Consider the following 15,866-nt stretch of genomic DNA (forward strand, 5'->3'; position numbering starts at 1 on the left):
TGACGTTCGGTTTCCGTTGTTTTGTTATTTTGATTTAGTGTTCTGAGTTACTATAAATATGAGCACTTTCCACGCTGCACCTTGGTCTACTCCTTTCGACGATCGTCACACTTACCAACAAGTCAGGTATTACAGGCCCTAGACTTGTTGCACCTGGACTACTGTCCAGTCGTGTGGTCAGGTGCCACAAAGAGGGGCTTAGGAAAAATACAACTGGCTCAGAACAGGGCAGCCTGGTGAAACCCTTAAATGTACACGGAGCACTAACATTAATCATATGCATGTCAATCTCTCATGGCTCAAAGTAGAGGAGAGATTGACTTCATCACTACTTGTTTTTGTAAGTATTGACATGTTGAATGCACCAAGCTGTCTGTTTAAACTACTAGCACACAGCTCAGACACCCATGCATACCCCACAAGACATGTCACCAGAGGTCTCTTCACAATCCCCAAGTCCAGAACAGTACTACATACTGTAGAGCCATGGCTACAAGGAACTCTATTCCACATCAGGTAAATGATGCAAGCAGGAGAATGAGATTTAAAAAACAGATACATGTAACAGTGGGGACTGTGAGGAGACACATACAGACACATGCTATCACACGCACTCTACACACACGTACACATGGATTTTGTAGTGGCCTGAGGGCACACACTTAATGTGGTGGGAAAAGTGTTATGAAATGTAATGTCATCTAATATTTTTAATTGTATACTGCTCAAAAAAATAAAGGGAACACTAAAATAACACATCCTAGATCTGAATGAATGAAATAATCTTATTAAATACTTGTTTCTTTACATAGTTGAATGTGCTGACAACAAAATCACACAAAAATAATCAATGGAAATCCAATTTATCAACCCATGGAGGTCTGGATTTGGAGTCACACTCAAAATTAAAGTGGAAAACCACACTACAGGCTGATCCAACTTTGATGTAATGTCCTTAAAACAAGTCAAAATGAGGCTCAGTAGTGTGTGTGTGGCCTCCACGTGCCTGTACGACCTCCCTAGAACGCCTGGGCATGCTCCTGATGAGGTGGCGGATGGTCTCCTGAGGGATCTCCTCCCAAACCGGGACTAAAGCATCCGCCAACTCCTGGACAGTCTGTGGTGCAACGTGGCGTTGGTGGATGGAGCGAGACATGATGTCCCAGATGTGCTCAATTGGATTCAGGTCTGGGGAACGGGCGGGCCAGTCCATAGCATCAATGCCTTCCTCTTGCAGGAACTGCTGACACACTCCAGCCACATGAGGTCTAGCGTTGTCTTGCATTAGGAGGAACCCAGGGCCAACCGCACCAGCATATGGTCTCACAAGGGGTCTGGGGATCTCATCTCTGTACCTAATGGCAGTCAGGCTACCTCTGGCGAGCACATGGAGGGCTGTGCGGCCCCCCAAAGAAATGCCACCCCACACCATGACTGACCCACCGCCAAACCGGTCATGCTGGAGGATGTTACAGGCAGCGGAACGTTCTCCACGGCGTCTCCAGACTCTGTCACGTCTGTCACGTGCTCAGTGTGAACCTGCTTTCATCTGTGAAGAGCACAGGGCGCCAGTGACGAATTTTCCAATCTTGGTGTTCTCTGGCAAATGCCAAACGTCCTGCACGGTGTTGGGCTGTAAGCACAACCCCCACCTGTGGACGTCGGGCCCTCATACCACCCTCATGGAGTCTGTTTCTGACCGTTTGAGCAGACACATGCACATTTGTGGCCTGCTGGAGGTCATTTTGCAGGGCTCTGGCAGTGTTCCTCCTGCTCCTCCTTGCACAAAGGCGGAGGTAGCAGTCCTGCTGCTGGGTTGTTGCCCTCCTACGGCCTCCTCCATTTCTCCTGATGTACTGGCCTGTCTCCTGGTAGCGCCTCTATGCTCTGGACACTACGCTGACAGACACAGCAAACCTTCTTGCCACAGCTCACATTGATGTGCCATCCTGGATGAGCTGCACTACCTGAGCCACTTGTGTGGGTTGTAGACTCCGTCTCATGCTACCACTAAAGTGAAAGCACCGCCAGCATTCAAAATTGACCAAAACATCAGCCAGGAGCATAGGAACTGAGAAGTGGTCTGTGGTCCCCACCTGCAGAACCACTCCTTTATTGGGGTGCCTTGCTAATTGCCTATAATTTACACCTGTTGTCTATTCCATTTGCACAACAGCATGTGAAATTTATTGTCAATCAGTGTTGCTTCCTAAGTGGACAGTTTGATTTCACAGAAGTGTGATTGACTTGGAGTCACATTGTGTTGTTTAAGTGTTCCCTTTATTTTTTTGAGCAGTGCATATAACTGCTTTTATGTTGCTGGACCCCAGGAAGTGGGGATCCTTAATAAATACAAATACAAATAAATACTAATAAATACTAATAGACCTTTCAGACATGTTGGTTAACAGAATGTTAAATAATTCAAATTTCCCCCTCATTTTGAAGAGTACGATTTGACGGTGATGGTAGGGATGATGCAAATGACTTATTTCTCTTGGAGTTGGTCATTGGTCAGAAATTGTATCTGATCAGACTGTTGAAGCACCAAATGCAACGTTTTTGATTACGTGGACCAGGCAGTTGCTCAATGGGCAGAGAAACCTGTAAATGAGCTGAATTTAACCACTCACAGGAATTCGATAGACTTTGCCAGACCAGATGAACGTTTTCTCTGCAGACAGGCAGCAGAAAGCTTCATTTATGGAAAACTCTTGACATGATAACTAGATTAAAGCCAGGTGGGGACAGAGAAGGGTTGACAGTTAGAAGGCTTGACAGTTAGTTATCCATCAGGTGAACAGCCATGGGCATGTTGTAATGAATAAGATGTATCCAACTCGAAGCCTTTTAGTATCAGAGGAGAAAGAGAACTAATACAAATCATGTCACTGCATACGTGCTGAACAGATGCCATGAGTCAGGGACAGAATTAGAAAGCAGTAGGGAAGTCTGCCTTTACTATCCTGCCTGTTTGATAAGAGTAATAGCATGTGACATGCAGAAGGTACAAAGAGGTGAATGAAGGAAACTTTCCTCCCTTGTAGCTCCCAGTCTGTGAACTTCATTTGTGCTGCTGTACGTCAGAACTCCAAATCAAAGCAATGTCAAGCTGTTGCATTCGCAGCAGAACTGTAAACATCTTAACTAAGATATAGTGTCCTTGTCGCCCCCTACAATCTGTAACAGCAATACATATGGCAAGGTTTTGAATCATCGTCTTTGGAAAATACTGTCGCTACATTGACTTTGATCAAGAGAACACACTTGCAATTTTTCTGTTTGATATGTCGACACAAATTCTGGGGACTAAAGGAATTTTACCCTTTCAACTGCTCTTTTGCCCTTTTGCCCTTTCAACCAAAAACCATTTCATGTATCTCTTCCAGGAAATGTTAAAGATTTACTCTCTCTATAGATATCCCGGCTATACAGAAGAAGGAGGCAAAGAGGGGATTTGGGTAAAGACTGTATTTAGTTCAAGTAAAGAATTTAAACCCCTCATCTGGCACTATAAAGGCTTTTCCTTTCTGTCCACTAATGCAGACTGACCTCATGGTTATTGGTTCCCCCTGCAATCAAATCCTCACCCCATGGGTTTCAGTAGCTTAGACATAATATCCTCATGAAAACACAGCCTAGCTCCTAGTGCCTGTTCAGACTTGTACTGTAATATTAAATCAACAAAACAAAATTCAGTTCGAACTGCAAGCAGTGGTGCTGGTGCTGTGCTTGGTGGAGAAATAAGAAGCTGAATGTTGGTTACATAAGCACATTACAGCAGTCGTTCATGGCCACCTCCTCTCACCAAGGCAAGCGCTGCCCGCGGGCCTGTCATTAACCTTGACTGTGTTTCCACTGTGGCCCCCTTCAATTCCTGCCTGTGTTGATCTACGGGGAAAGTGCAGATCAACCATCCATGTGATTTATGCATCGCTTACAGGATGTGTCAACCCGCCAGGCATTGAGTTTACACTAATGGTCATAACATCTCCAATAATAATGTATTTCACTGTATCCAAACCATGCAGTCTTTCTGGTCCTAATGTTTTTGAACCCCCTCACATTGTTGGATTTCTAGACAACTGCTGTCTTGTTCAGATCTAAGTCAGTCAGAATGAGAGCTTTGCATTTGTGGCTGCAGCCCAGCAAGTCACTTACGGACACAGAGCTAAATGGGGCTGTGGTACAGTATCTCCCTCTCCACACCGCAACAGCCACTGATTTTACAGCTGAGCGCCACTGAACGGCTCTGTGTTGAGTCACATTACCTGGTTGACTGAGATGAGGATGTTTACATGCTTTTTAAAAGAGCTACTAATTGAATGTGAACAGCTGGGTACAGAGTGGTCACGCAGGGCCTCATGGCATCCACACCAATACACATTGTGGACAGATAGCTTTTTTTTTTGCCTGTAACTGTAACAATCTTATTCTTAAATAGAAACATTAAATAATAAATGACATATGCCACAGCAGAGTACCTCGCTCAATGGTAAGGTCGACTGTACATCAGCACCAAACAAACTATTAAAGGAGCAGTTGTATTTGTAATACCATCAGATCAGAGTGACATTGACTTTGACATATCAGACACTGACTGCTTTGCTGTTTGTTTTGCTTTCGAAAGGCTATTTCAACTCTTTCATCCTCATCTAGTTATGTAAATGATGTGGGATATGAACAGAGTGAGGCCATCAAAGTTGAAAATGTACGTCATTGTTAGACAGAAATCAATTCATATTGATCCTCCACAAAGACATGATCTTCCAATAAACAGTTGGACCCAAACTACAGTACCACACCAGCCAAACCTCCTCTAAATAAATTCAAATAATATATATTTTTAAATGTACACGTACTTTTATTTTGCAAGTAGTATAGGGCACGTTTTGTTACAACCGTAAACTAGGTACTGTAATAAATTTGGGATTATTATTTCTCAAAACCTTCTTGACAACTGCAGAACATCTGACTGAAGTGTGCCTTGACCTTTCAATAAACCCACACTGAAAAACAGCACATGCAGTTTGCTACTCACAATTAAGGATTCCAAAATAAAAAAGCACTTGTGTTCACATCTACATTTGAACATTGTACAATAACGTTTTGCATTTTATGTCAATGAAGTGTTGTTGAATGCCGAGGTAGGGATGCCATCGTTCATAAAGCATCTTCATATAATGAGCTTGAGAACAACACCCCTGCAATTGGACCCATCCAAAAAGGATAGTGTTTAATGTCATATGAGAACACTGACGGTTATCTTTCCCTGTTTGTCATTTGATGCAAAGGAATGCTTTGCTGTCAGATAGGTTAACAAAAGCACTGTTACATGTGATGTCACAACAAACATCTAGACAGAACATGAAGCTGTCACAAGTTCTTTCTCATAACCTGCGGGGCACCCCTAGGAAAGACATTTGAGCAAGCAAGGCATTCTGCTTTTGTCATTTAGCAATGCAATGCCCCCAAATCATAAAGTGGCAGTTTACTGTGTTGAGTAGAGTTGAACATGACTGGTAAACTTGGCAGGCTCAGATCTCAGGAATGATACAGATACAGCAACAAGCAAGATAGTTAATAAACCATCTGAAACCAAAATAAATATTTGATCTGTATAAATGTATAAAACCAATAACACCTGGACAAGCCTCAGATACTTCAAAGTGCCATGCCAGTGGCACAATTGTTCATATGGCTAAGCAAATGAAACTCATACAACTTTATAAAACATTGTCTTCTCACAGCATGGACTTCACACTCAGCAAAATCGTTGGAAACAAAAGCTGAATAGACATTTGTTTATTTTGGGCATCTTTATGCAGGTCAAATGACCTAGTTGTAGGGCCAGGTGTGCATGTTGTGTCGTTGTGATAGAACCACAGGGGGAAACAGCAGGGGAGGATTGTTTACTAATGAAACTGAGTAACAGCTTCTCCACTGAGTTGACAGGGCCTGACAGGGGGTGAGCACTGAGCAGACAAAGACAGTCTTTTGGAATATTTCCCATAGCAGCTCAGATTATGTGGAGTTATTTTTTAATTGTATATATGAGTGGAGTCATGTTTGAAGCTGGTTAGAAAATAAATTATAAGCAAAGAATATAGTTTATAATGGAGAGACAGGTCAATATTGGTCAACAACTGTTATTTTTATTTTTTTTATTTTTTATTTAACCTTTATTTAACTAGGAAAGTCAGTTGTTTACTATTTACAATGACGGCCTACACCGGCCAAACCCGGACAACGCTGGGCCAATTGTGCGCCGCACTATGCGACTCCCAATCACGGCCGGTTGTGATACAGGTTATGCAGTGGTGTAAAGTACTTTAGTAAAAATACTTTAAAGTACTAAACTAGTTTCTATGGGTATCTGTACTTTACTTTACTATTTATATTTTTGACTACTTTTACTTTGACTTCACGACATTACTAAAGAAAATAATGTACTTTTTACTCCATACATTTTCCCTGACACTCAAAAGTACTCATTACATTTTGAAAGCTTAGAAGGATAGGAAAATGGTCCAATTCACGCACTTATCAAGAGAACATCCCTGCGCATCCCTACGGCCTCTGATCTGGTGGACTCATTAAACACACATGCTTCGTTTGTAAATTATGTCTGAGTGTTGGAGTGTGCCCCTGGCTATCCGTAAAAAAATTATAACAGAAAAAAAATAGTACCGTCTGATTTGCTTAATATAAGAAATTTGAAATTATTTATACTTTTACTTTTACTCTTGATACTTAAGTGTATTTTAGCAATGACATTTACTTTTGATACTATATTTAAAACCCAATACTTTTAGACTTTTACTCAAGTAGTATTTTACTGGGTGACTTTTACTTGAGTCATTTTCTATTAAGGTATCTTTACTTTTACTCAAGTAGGACAATTGGGTACTTTTTCCACCCCTGCTGTTATTGTAGAAAATGAAAAAAGGCCAACCTTCACTTGACATAGTTGCATGTAGTTGCTGCAGTTTTGCCTTCGTCAATGACATAATAGCTTTGAAAAAACATTTACAAAATATCAGATGCTACTATATCAAGTCAGCACTGTTTTTACTTCAATATTATGGGATTGGTGGCTTCCAGAGCCATGAATTTAAACATGGCTCTGGTGCCTTCTACACTCTTAAAAAAAGGGTTCCAAAGGGGTTCTTCGGCTGTCCCCATAGAATAACCCTTTTTGGTTCAAGGTAGAACCCTTTTTGGTTGCAGGTACAACTCTTTTGGGCTCCATGTAGAACCCTCTGTGGAAAGGGTTCTACATGGAAGCCAAAAGGATTCTACCTGGAACCAAAAATTGTTTTTCGAAGAGTTCTCCTATGGGGACAGCCGAAGAACCCGTTTAGGTTCTAGATAGCACCCTGTGACAATTAGAGTGGAGCTGAACAGTGAGCACGTTCCACCATTATCTACAAAATGACATAGACAGAGGTCTTCTCAGAGGGAGTTCATATTTTGACACTTGTCATAGAAGACTTGTCATAGATGGACATACACTCTAATTAAGAATCCAGGGTCAGGCTAATACAATTAGGCCATAACTCAATAGGAGAGCAATACAAGAGTGGGTGGAGCTAGGCAACTCATAAGTAACATGTTGATCCACAAACTTTCTTCCTTTTTGAATTTATGTCACATTTGATTTCCCAGAACAACAAAATATAATAATGAATTTGAGACCCAATACCAGTAAATGACTTACCCTATTCAATGGAGGACAACTCTATGCTTTTACAGCCGGAGAACGACTAAACCACAATGCATTAACTCTCGTTAATGTTTACATCAAACCCCTGGCCATGGGACTTCCCATCATGGAACTATGATAGATTGTTGATGTCACACTTCTGTAAAGAGTGTGAAAATATGTTCTGCACCCAATTCACACTGTGAAATTACATCCAATGTAGATTCATGCAATGCCTTCTGAAATTAACAACCATATGAACTAGTTGAAGGCCTTAACCACACAAGCTCTATATGATTGTTCATATTTTATGAACGTTTCGTTCGCCATCTGTCAAATTCAATATAGATTTCAGTACTGCAGAGAGAACAACTTAACAGTCAGAGGTACAAATTAGAGAATTGATCAGAAGAGTCAAAGGACCAAAGCATACAAAGGGTGGCTTCAATCTGGCAGCTATAAGCACAACAATAGTCCCACTGTTACCTAAAACATCACAGCACCAGCTTAAGCAATTCACAATATGTAATTTCAGCGGTTTAGCAAAGGTCACAAAGTGTCAATTGTGTTCCGGTTGGGTGACCAGTGACTTGCATAAGGTACAGAATTGACATTTTTCTTTTATGCATTGATGGCATTTACTGCTGCACACTAAGCTGTTTTTTTCTCTTCGTGCCAACAGAACGTTAATAGAATCAGAATCAGTTCTCTGCATTAGTACAGTAAAAGGGTGCGTCCGAAATGGAATCCTATTTCATATTTAGTGCTCTACTTTGACAAAAGCCTTTTAGGATCTGGTCAAAAGTAGTGCACTATATAAGGAATAGGAGATGCACACCTGAAGGAGTGTCTGATAGGCCTGACTTGCCAACAGGATCACTGATGCCCTGAGAGTGTGAAGAGGTAACACTTGTTAAGCGGAGAGTGTCTTTGTGGGAGAGAGTAATAGGGACAATCAGAATGAGCTTCATCTACTCCAGTTGGAGAATGCATTTACTACAAAAGGGGAATACAACTGAAATATTTAGAAATATGGCATACTTGGCATAAGATGTTGTAACTGTGAACATTAAAGGCATTTAAAGCATGCCTCAGTTATCGACACAGTGTTCTAAATGTCAAATGCATACATGTGTATACATCATACCTTACTACCACCCTACCACTCTGAGGCTTACCACTTTGTCACAACAATGTAAATGCAAGACTTGATGAGGGTTGTTTTCAATTATTTACACCATCCTATGGTCATATTATTTTACTCAGTTGTCATTACCACCAAAGTGTCTTCAACTCTCCAATATGTTATGATAAATAAAAACCAATTAATTACACACTGTGGTTGACATAAATAAAATGAGCAAAACCAATTATCTTTATAGTTCTGTATGGAGAATATGAAACACACTGTATACATAAATGTAAAGCACTTACAAGACATTTAGCTAATATTTCTAGTTCTTTCTCCATGTTATAACGGCATCCAGGATATTTGTAACATCAATACTGTACATATATGCAAATGTATACGTATTTGTAAATACAACACATGTATACACGTGTGTATTTCTTTTTTCTTTATTCAAGTTATGGAACATTTATCAACAAATCTGTCTATACTTCATTAATACATGCTGAAGGTGTTTTGCAGATAGTTAACCAGGATAAAGTGCCTTCATTTTGAAACATTCTGTAGATTTCCATAGTGATTAGAGTTTTAAGGTTTGCAGTGAAGCTCAGTTTGTATACCCCACACCTTTGCTAGGCATACTGCCTGGTCTCTCCCTCTGTGGGTTCCTTCTATTTTTGAATGCCAATAAGTATACCAATCAACATCTCACAGTTTTGTGTTGGCCGTTCTGAGTTATAGGATTAATCACATCTGCATCGCTGTCCAAGTTTCCAGAAAGAGACGGGGACAGTTTCTCCAAGGTCTTAATCCCAACCTCATTCTTCTTCTGCAGCTCCTCCTCCCGACACAGGATGCTGTGGGGAATCACATAGGTGGCATTGTTTCTCTCCTTGGGAATGTGCCCTTTAGGCTGATACTGGGACGCAGGTGGCTGAGCTCCATTGTTGTTGATGCTCACTATCTCTATGGCATTGCTGCCCGGGCAGAGTCTGTGGCAGCCCAGCAGGATGGAGAATGCTTTGCGGAAGTCCGCGTTGAAGGCATATATGATGGGGTTGAGTGAGGAGTTGGCCCAGCCAAACCAGACGAACACGTCAAAGGTAGCAGGGCTAATGCAGAAGAAATCAGAGGTGCTGTTGGCCTCACAGAAGGGCACCATGCAGTTGAGGATAAAGAAGGGCAGCCAGCAGCATACAAACACCCCCATTATGACAGAGAGGGTCTTTAGGACTTTGGTTTCTCTTTTGAAAGACATCTTGAAGGAGCTCTCCGTCTCCATGTTGGAGTTGTTCCCCATACTGCTGTGGCGGTTCTTGGCACTCTCCGCAGCCCTCTCCAGGGCTGAGATTCTCCTGATTTGTATCTGGGCAATTCTGTAAATCCGGGTGTAAGTCACGATCATGATTGCCACAGGGATGTAGAAGCTGATGAGGGAGGAGGAGATGGCATAAGTCCTGTTAAGGCTGGAGTCGCAATTGTCCGGAGGCAGCTCCCCGTAAGTGCTGTTGAGCTCCAACACTGCAGCCTTGTGCCAATTCAACTGCACGGGGATGAAGGAGATAAGCACGGACAGAGTCCATGCCACACTGATCATAATAAATGCCACCTTGGGTGTCATCTTCCTCTCATAGCGGAACGGGCTTGAGATCGCCCAATATCTGTCCACGCTGATGACACACAAGTTCAAAATGGACGCTGTGGAGCACATGATGTCGAATGCCACCCAGATGTTGCAGAAGGCTCCGAAGGGCCAGAAGCCCACGATCTCTGTCGTTGCCTTCCATGGCATCACCAAGATGGCCACCAGCAGGTCTGAGATGGCCAAAGAGATCACAAAGAAGTTGGTGACCTTTGAACGTAGGTGGCGGAACTTGGTGACGGCAACACATACCAGTGTGTTCCCCAGCAGTGTGGTCAGGATGAGCGCAAAGAGAAAGCAGCCTGTCAGAACGTGCTTGGATGAGTTTCTCTCTGGCAAATTATCACGGACCATGGAGAAGTTCAAATCCATGTTTCTGTCAGCTTGTAGAGATGTAAATCACCCCATAATTCCAATCACCTGAAGTCAGGACATTTAGATGGAAAATGTAGCCTTGGCTTCTTTCCTGGGGACAAGCTCATTTGGAGGTTGGGTCACCATGCTCATCACAACGATCATCTTGCAGAATAGTGTCTATAAATATTTCAAAAAGCAATCGTTAGAAATTAGCCAAAAAATTCATCCTGTTCATGAATTCTCGAAGACATTCTAATGTTAGAGCAGCAGTTTTCAACGAAAGGTATTCCAGCTGTTATTGAAGAGTTGAATATGATGTATGCTACCAATCTAAACTTTTCTTTGATCTTATGTCTATTTCCATGAGCTGTCAGCAGTCATCTGAAACTTTCCCACCATATTCTCGCAGGCATGTTACGTAAACAGAGGCTGGGCCAATCATTAGCCTTATATATGGGCTCATCAATACAGTCTATTGATCATATTTGCACTGATCATATTTGCACTGCATTTATCTGATTTGTTCAATGACTGACAAGGCGTGTCCATCTGATTATATTCGTGCTCCTATTGACACAACATCCAGGACAAGCATTAGACTTTGTAACTGCAATGCACATGCACTGGACCTACCGCATGACGATTTGGACTGTGATAGAAATGTAGACATAATCACGACTCCTCCCAAAAACCTTGTTGGATAGAAATGCATTCGCATCATAACAACAAAATAAATACATTGTCTGTGTCTTTACACATGAAACGTGGCTTCTGCCTTTGTTTTATGAAAAATGTGCATTCAAGTTTCCATAAGAACCAATAAAAACATGTCAGGCTACATTTTACTGTGGAGCAACACATAACCGTAATCCTGGAGCTCAATCCGTTCGTGCGGTCCGTTTTTTGTCACACATCAAGTCTCCAAAATTGCAATGAGACTCCATGGAAGATGAGCTGTCAACTTTTTTCAAACAAACGTTTTTTTTTTTGCCGATGCCGTTAAATCCTCAAAGAAAGCTCAATGGTAAGCCATTATTTACATGGAAATAGTAGGCTCTATTTATTCTCCTTCCCCCCATCTATACACCAGAAGCGCACGCCTCTCTGCTCTCCTCCTCTCTTCGCGTGTGTTCCGGATGCAGCCCCAGTACCGCCAGCAATGTGTAATTAACATTAAATTAAGTCCTTTCGAAATTCACTCTACTTTCACATGAAAAACTGGATGAAAAAAATCCAGAGAAGGTGCAAATACCGTCCGATAGAGTCAATTCAACTCGTTTATCTTCTCACAAGCTCTAAATCAACAACAATAAGCGTAGTTTACGAGTTTTCCTAAACGTTACGCACTGGATGTCGTGCCTCTTTTTTGTTTTGTTACTTTCTTCTTATTTTGAAGTTATTGTGAAGAGATCCCGATTCCGTTTTAGTCTCCTCATCCAGCAATGACGTGTCTAAAGTGAAGTCTCTCACTTGTAGATTGAGGGAAGATGAGAGGGTGTCGGAAACGTCCCCATCTGCTTTTCTCCCGCTCATTAAGAAAATCAGCTCATACTTCAGCATGGTGAAATGTGCTTATTTGATCCTATTAAAGCCCACGCACTCTTCTATATTGATATTAGATGTATAATTACATAGTTATTTATACAGTAGCCTAATATTACAGCTAGGCCTACTATCAAACGCATTGGGTACAGTATGTCATATAAGGGATTTGATGAAACTTAAAATAAAATGAACCATGGAATTATTAAAATATCTTATGGTGAAATTGTCTTGAAGTTGAACACGAAGAGAATATTTTTGCACAATGAGGCACAATGAGGCCATCTACTGGAGCCCATTTTAAGTAATCATAAAAAAATTAAAATATGATATGCTGCAAACTTAAATTACTATCATCATTGACATGACAGAATAAGAAATATGCAATTCTAAAGATGTTTTAGTAATTACATTATTAATACACCAACACAATATATAGAGAAACTATGAGAAATGGATAGATCAATAAAACCCCTGACCAGTGCTCTGTTTTCTTCATATTTGCTGTGAATTTCAGAGTCAATGCAGACATCAAATCTTTCTGCATGTACAGTGCATTCTGAAAGTATTCAGACCCCTTGACTTTTTCCACATTCTGTTACGTTACAGCCTTATTCTAAAATGTATTCAATTATTGTTTTTCCTCATCATTCTACACACATTACCCCATAAGGACAAAGCAAAAACAGGTTTTTAGAAATGTGTGCAAATGTATTAAGAAAAAAAATGAAATATCACATTTACATAAGTATTCAGACCCTTTACTCAGTACTTTGTTGAAGCACCTTTGGCAGCGATTACAGCCTTGAGTCTTCTTGGGTATGAAGCTACAAGCTTGGCACACCTGTATTTGGGGAGTTTCTCCCATTCTTCTCTGCAGATCCTCTCAAGCTCTGACAGGTTGGATGGGGAGCGTTGCTGCCCAACTATTTTCAGGTTTCTTCAGAGATGTTTGACCGTAGAAATGGTGACCGGTTTCCCCCAGATGTAGCGCTTGGCATTCAGGCCAAAGAGTTCAATTTTGCTTTCATCAGACCAGAGAATCTTCTTTCTCATGGTCTGAGTCCTTTAGGTGCCTTTTGGCAAACTCCAAGCGGGCTGTCATGTGCCTTTTACTGAGGAGTGGCTTTCGTCTGGCCACTCTACCATAAAGGCCTGATTGGTGGTGTGCTGCAGATATGTTTGTCCTTCTGGTAGGGCTGGGCGATATGGCCAAAATCTCATATCCCGATATAGGTCATTTCATATCCCGATAACGATACATATCACGATATAGCACATCTTCTGTAAATTCAATTAATAAATAGTTTATATAAAATTACCACATTGTAACGGCCTATTTCTTATTACATTTTGAATTATACTCAACAAATAAAAGGTACTTACTCATATTTGATTATTTCTCCTTTTATTTAGAACCTTTGTGCAAATGTTCAATTAAGCATGTAACAGAATATAAAATATTAATGTATAAAATCTAAAAAGGTAAATAGAGAACACTTCAACTATAGTTGCAAACAAAATAAATATAGGCCTTATATATATATATATATATTGGGAGGCTTGCTGGTGAAATCAGCAATCAGACAATATCTTCTTTAAGTAAATCAATTAAACCTTTATTAATGCAATTGCAGACAGAAAATGACAATGGAAACAGAGTGTTTCAGAGTAAGCATTGTCCACTGTCACACAAGAGCAACATTTTCCACTGTCAAAACCAGACAGTGGTTACTTCTCTTTATCTAGTTTCTCTTTATCTAGTTTCGGTCTGACTCAGACCTAGCCTGCAAGCGCACTCTTGCAACAGCTAGGGCTTAACCACAAAGATTAATATAGATGGTTTGTGCAACGTATAGTGGCAGAGTTTTTAGGCACATGGCAACAGTATCTATTATAAGGCCTGCAGCAAAACATATGAATCTTAAGGTCCCCTTAATCAATAAAGTCCTCTGAGGGTTTCTGGGACCCATCCCCTACACCAGTTTTGCATGTTATTTTGGCATTAATACGTGTCACATATAAATTTGCATTTGGTACCTTGGGTCGAGTGTTAACACCAACTCACAAAACCCCCGTTTTTCAACCGTGTAAATTGGGGCCATGTCTTTGCAGATGTAAGTTGTAACGGCAGCTGTTATCTCCTTCCATCTTTGTGATTCTTTGCCACATGGTGTGCCGCGCGCAGATGCCTCTTGCAACATCTGAGTCAGGAGTTTGTTTTGAGCACTCGGCTGTACTTTTTTGGGTCTCATCCGTAGACTCTCTCTGTTCTGTTTCACATGATTCTTGCGTAGGTGGTGAAAGAGGTTAGTGGTGTTTGAGCCTGTTGTCGGGACAGGCCTGCGGCATAATTTGCAGAGGATGGTTTTCTGGTCCGTGTCAGACTTTTGATACCTAAACCACATCCATGCGACCGAAGTAGCCCCTCTTTTAGGTATGAGCTCCGTGTCTCCGTGCTCTGTGTCACGTTCACTCTCCTCCATGTTTGTTTGTGTTGCAAATGTCCTTCCACACGTGGTGGAAGAACAGAAAGCGTCATCCAATTGACCAAAAAATATTGCCATAAAGAGTGTGATTTGATACACAACGAAATAAACGAGCATAATATGAAACAATAGATGTTTTTATATCGTCACACAATATATATCGTCATATCGCCCAGCCCTACCATCTGGAAGGTTCTACAATCTCCACAGGGGAACTCTGAAGCTCTGTCAGAGTGACCATTTGGGTTCTTGGTCACCCCCCTGACCAAGGCACTCCCCTAGCAAGAGCTGGTGGTTCCAAACCTCTTCCATTTAAGAATGATGGAGGAAACTGTGTTCTTAGGGACCTTAAATGCTGCAGAAATATTTTGGTACCCTTCCTCAGATCTGTCCCTCCACACAATCCTGTCTCGGAGCTCAACAGACAATTCCTTTGACCTCGTGGCTTGGTTTTTACTTTGACATGCACTGTCAACTGTGGGACCTTACATACACAGATGTGTGCCTTTCCAAATCATGTCCAATCAATTGAATTTACCACAGGTGGACTACAATCCAGATGTTGAAAAATCTCAAGGCTGATAAGTGGAAGCAGGATGCACCTGAGCTCAATTTCGAGTCTCATAGCAAATGGTCTGAATGCTTACAGTTGAAGTCAGAAGTTTACATACACTTAGGTTGGAGTCATTAAAACTTGTTTTTCAACCTCTCCACAAATTTCTTGTTAACAAACTATAGCTTTGGCAAGTCGTTTAGGACATCTCCTTTGTGCATGACACAAGTCATTTTTCCAACAATTGTTTACAGACAGATTATTTCACTTGTAATTCACTGTATCACAATTCCAGTGGGTCAGAAGTTTACATACACTAAATTGACTGTGCCTTTAAACAGCTTGGAAAATTCCTGAAAATTAGATCATTGCTTTAGAATCTTCGGATAGAATAATTGACATCATTTGAGTCAATTGGAGGTGTACCTGTGGATGTATTTCAAGGCCTA

At 41.2% G+C, this 15,866-nt stretch overlaps 1 protein-coding gene across 1 annotated transcript; it reads right to left on the reverse strand.

Moving 5' to 3' along the window:
• Window positions 1-7,636: 7,636 nt before the first annotated feature.
• On the reverse strand, window positions 7,637-13,012 carry LOC115148506 (D(1)-like dopamine receptor). Its single transcript, XM_029690445.1, has 2 exons — window positions 11,467-13,012; window positions 7,637-11,010 (listed from the first exon to the last, which is right to left on the reverse strand). Exon 2 carries the CDS (start codon window positions 10,846-10,848, stop codon window positions 9,535-9,537), a length of 1,314 nt encoding a protein of 437 aa, XP_029546305.1. The 5' UTR covers window positions 10,849-11,010; window positions 11,467-13,012; the 3' UTR covers window positions 7,637-9,534.
• Window positions 13,013-15,866: the final 2,854 nt, after the last annotated feature.

Source organism: Salmo trutta, chromosome 15 (genome assembly GCF_901001165.1).
Source record: "Salmo trutta chromosome 15, fSalTru1.1, whole genome shotgun sequence".
Lineage (NCBI taxonomy): Eukaryota > Metazoa > Chordata > Actinopteri > Salmoniformes > Salmonidae > Salmo > Salmo trutta.

What these genes read in the sequence shown, in the direction of transcription:
- LOC115148506 (XM_029690445.1), bottom strand. Translation starts at nt 10,848, where the DNA reads ATGGATTTGAACTTCTCCATGGTCCGTGATAATTTGCCAGAGAGAAAC.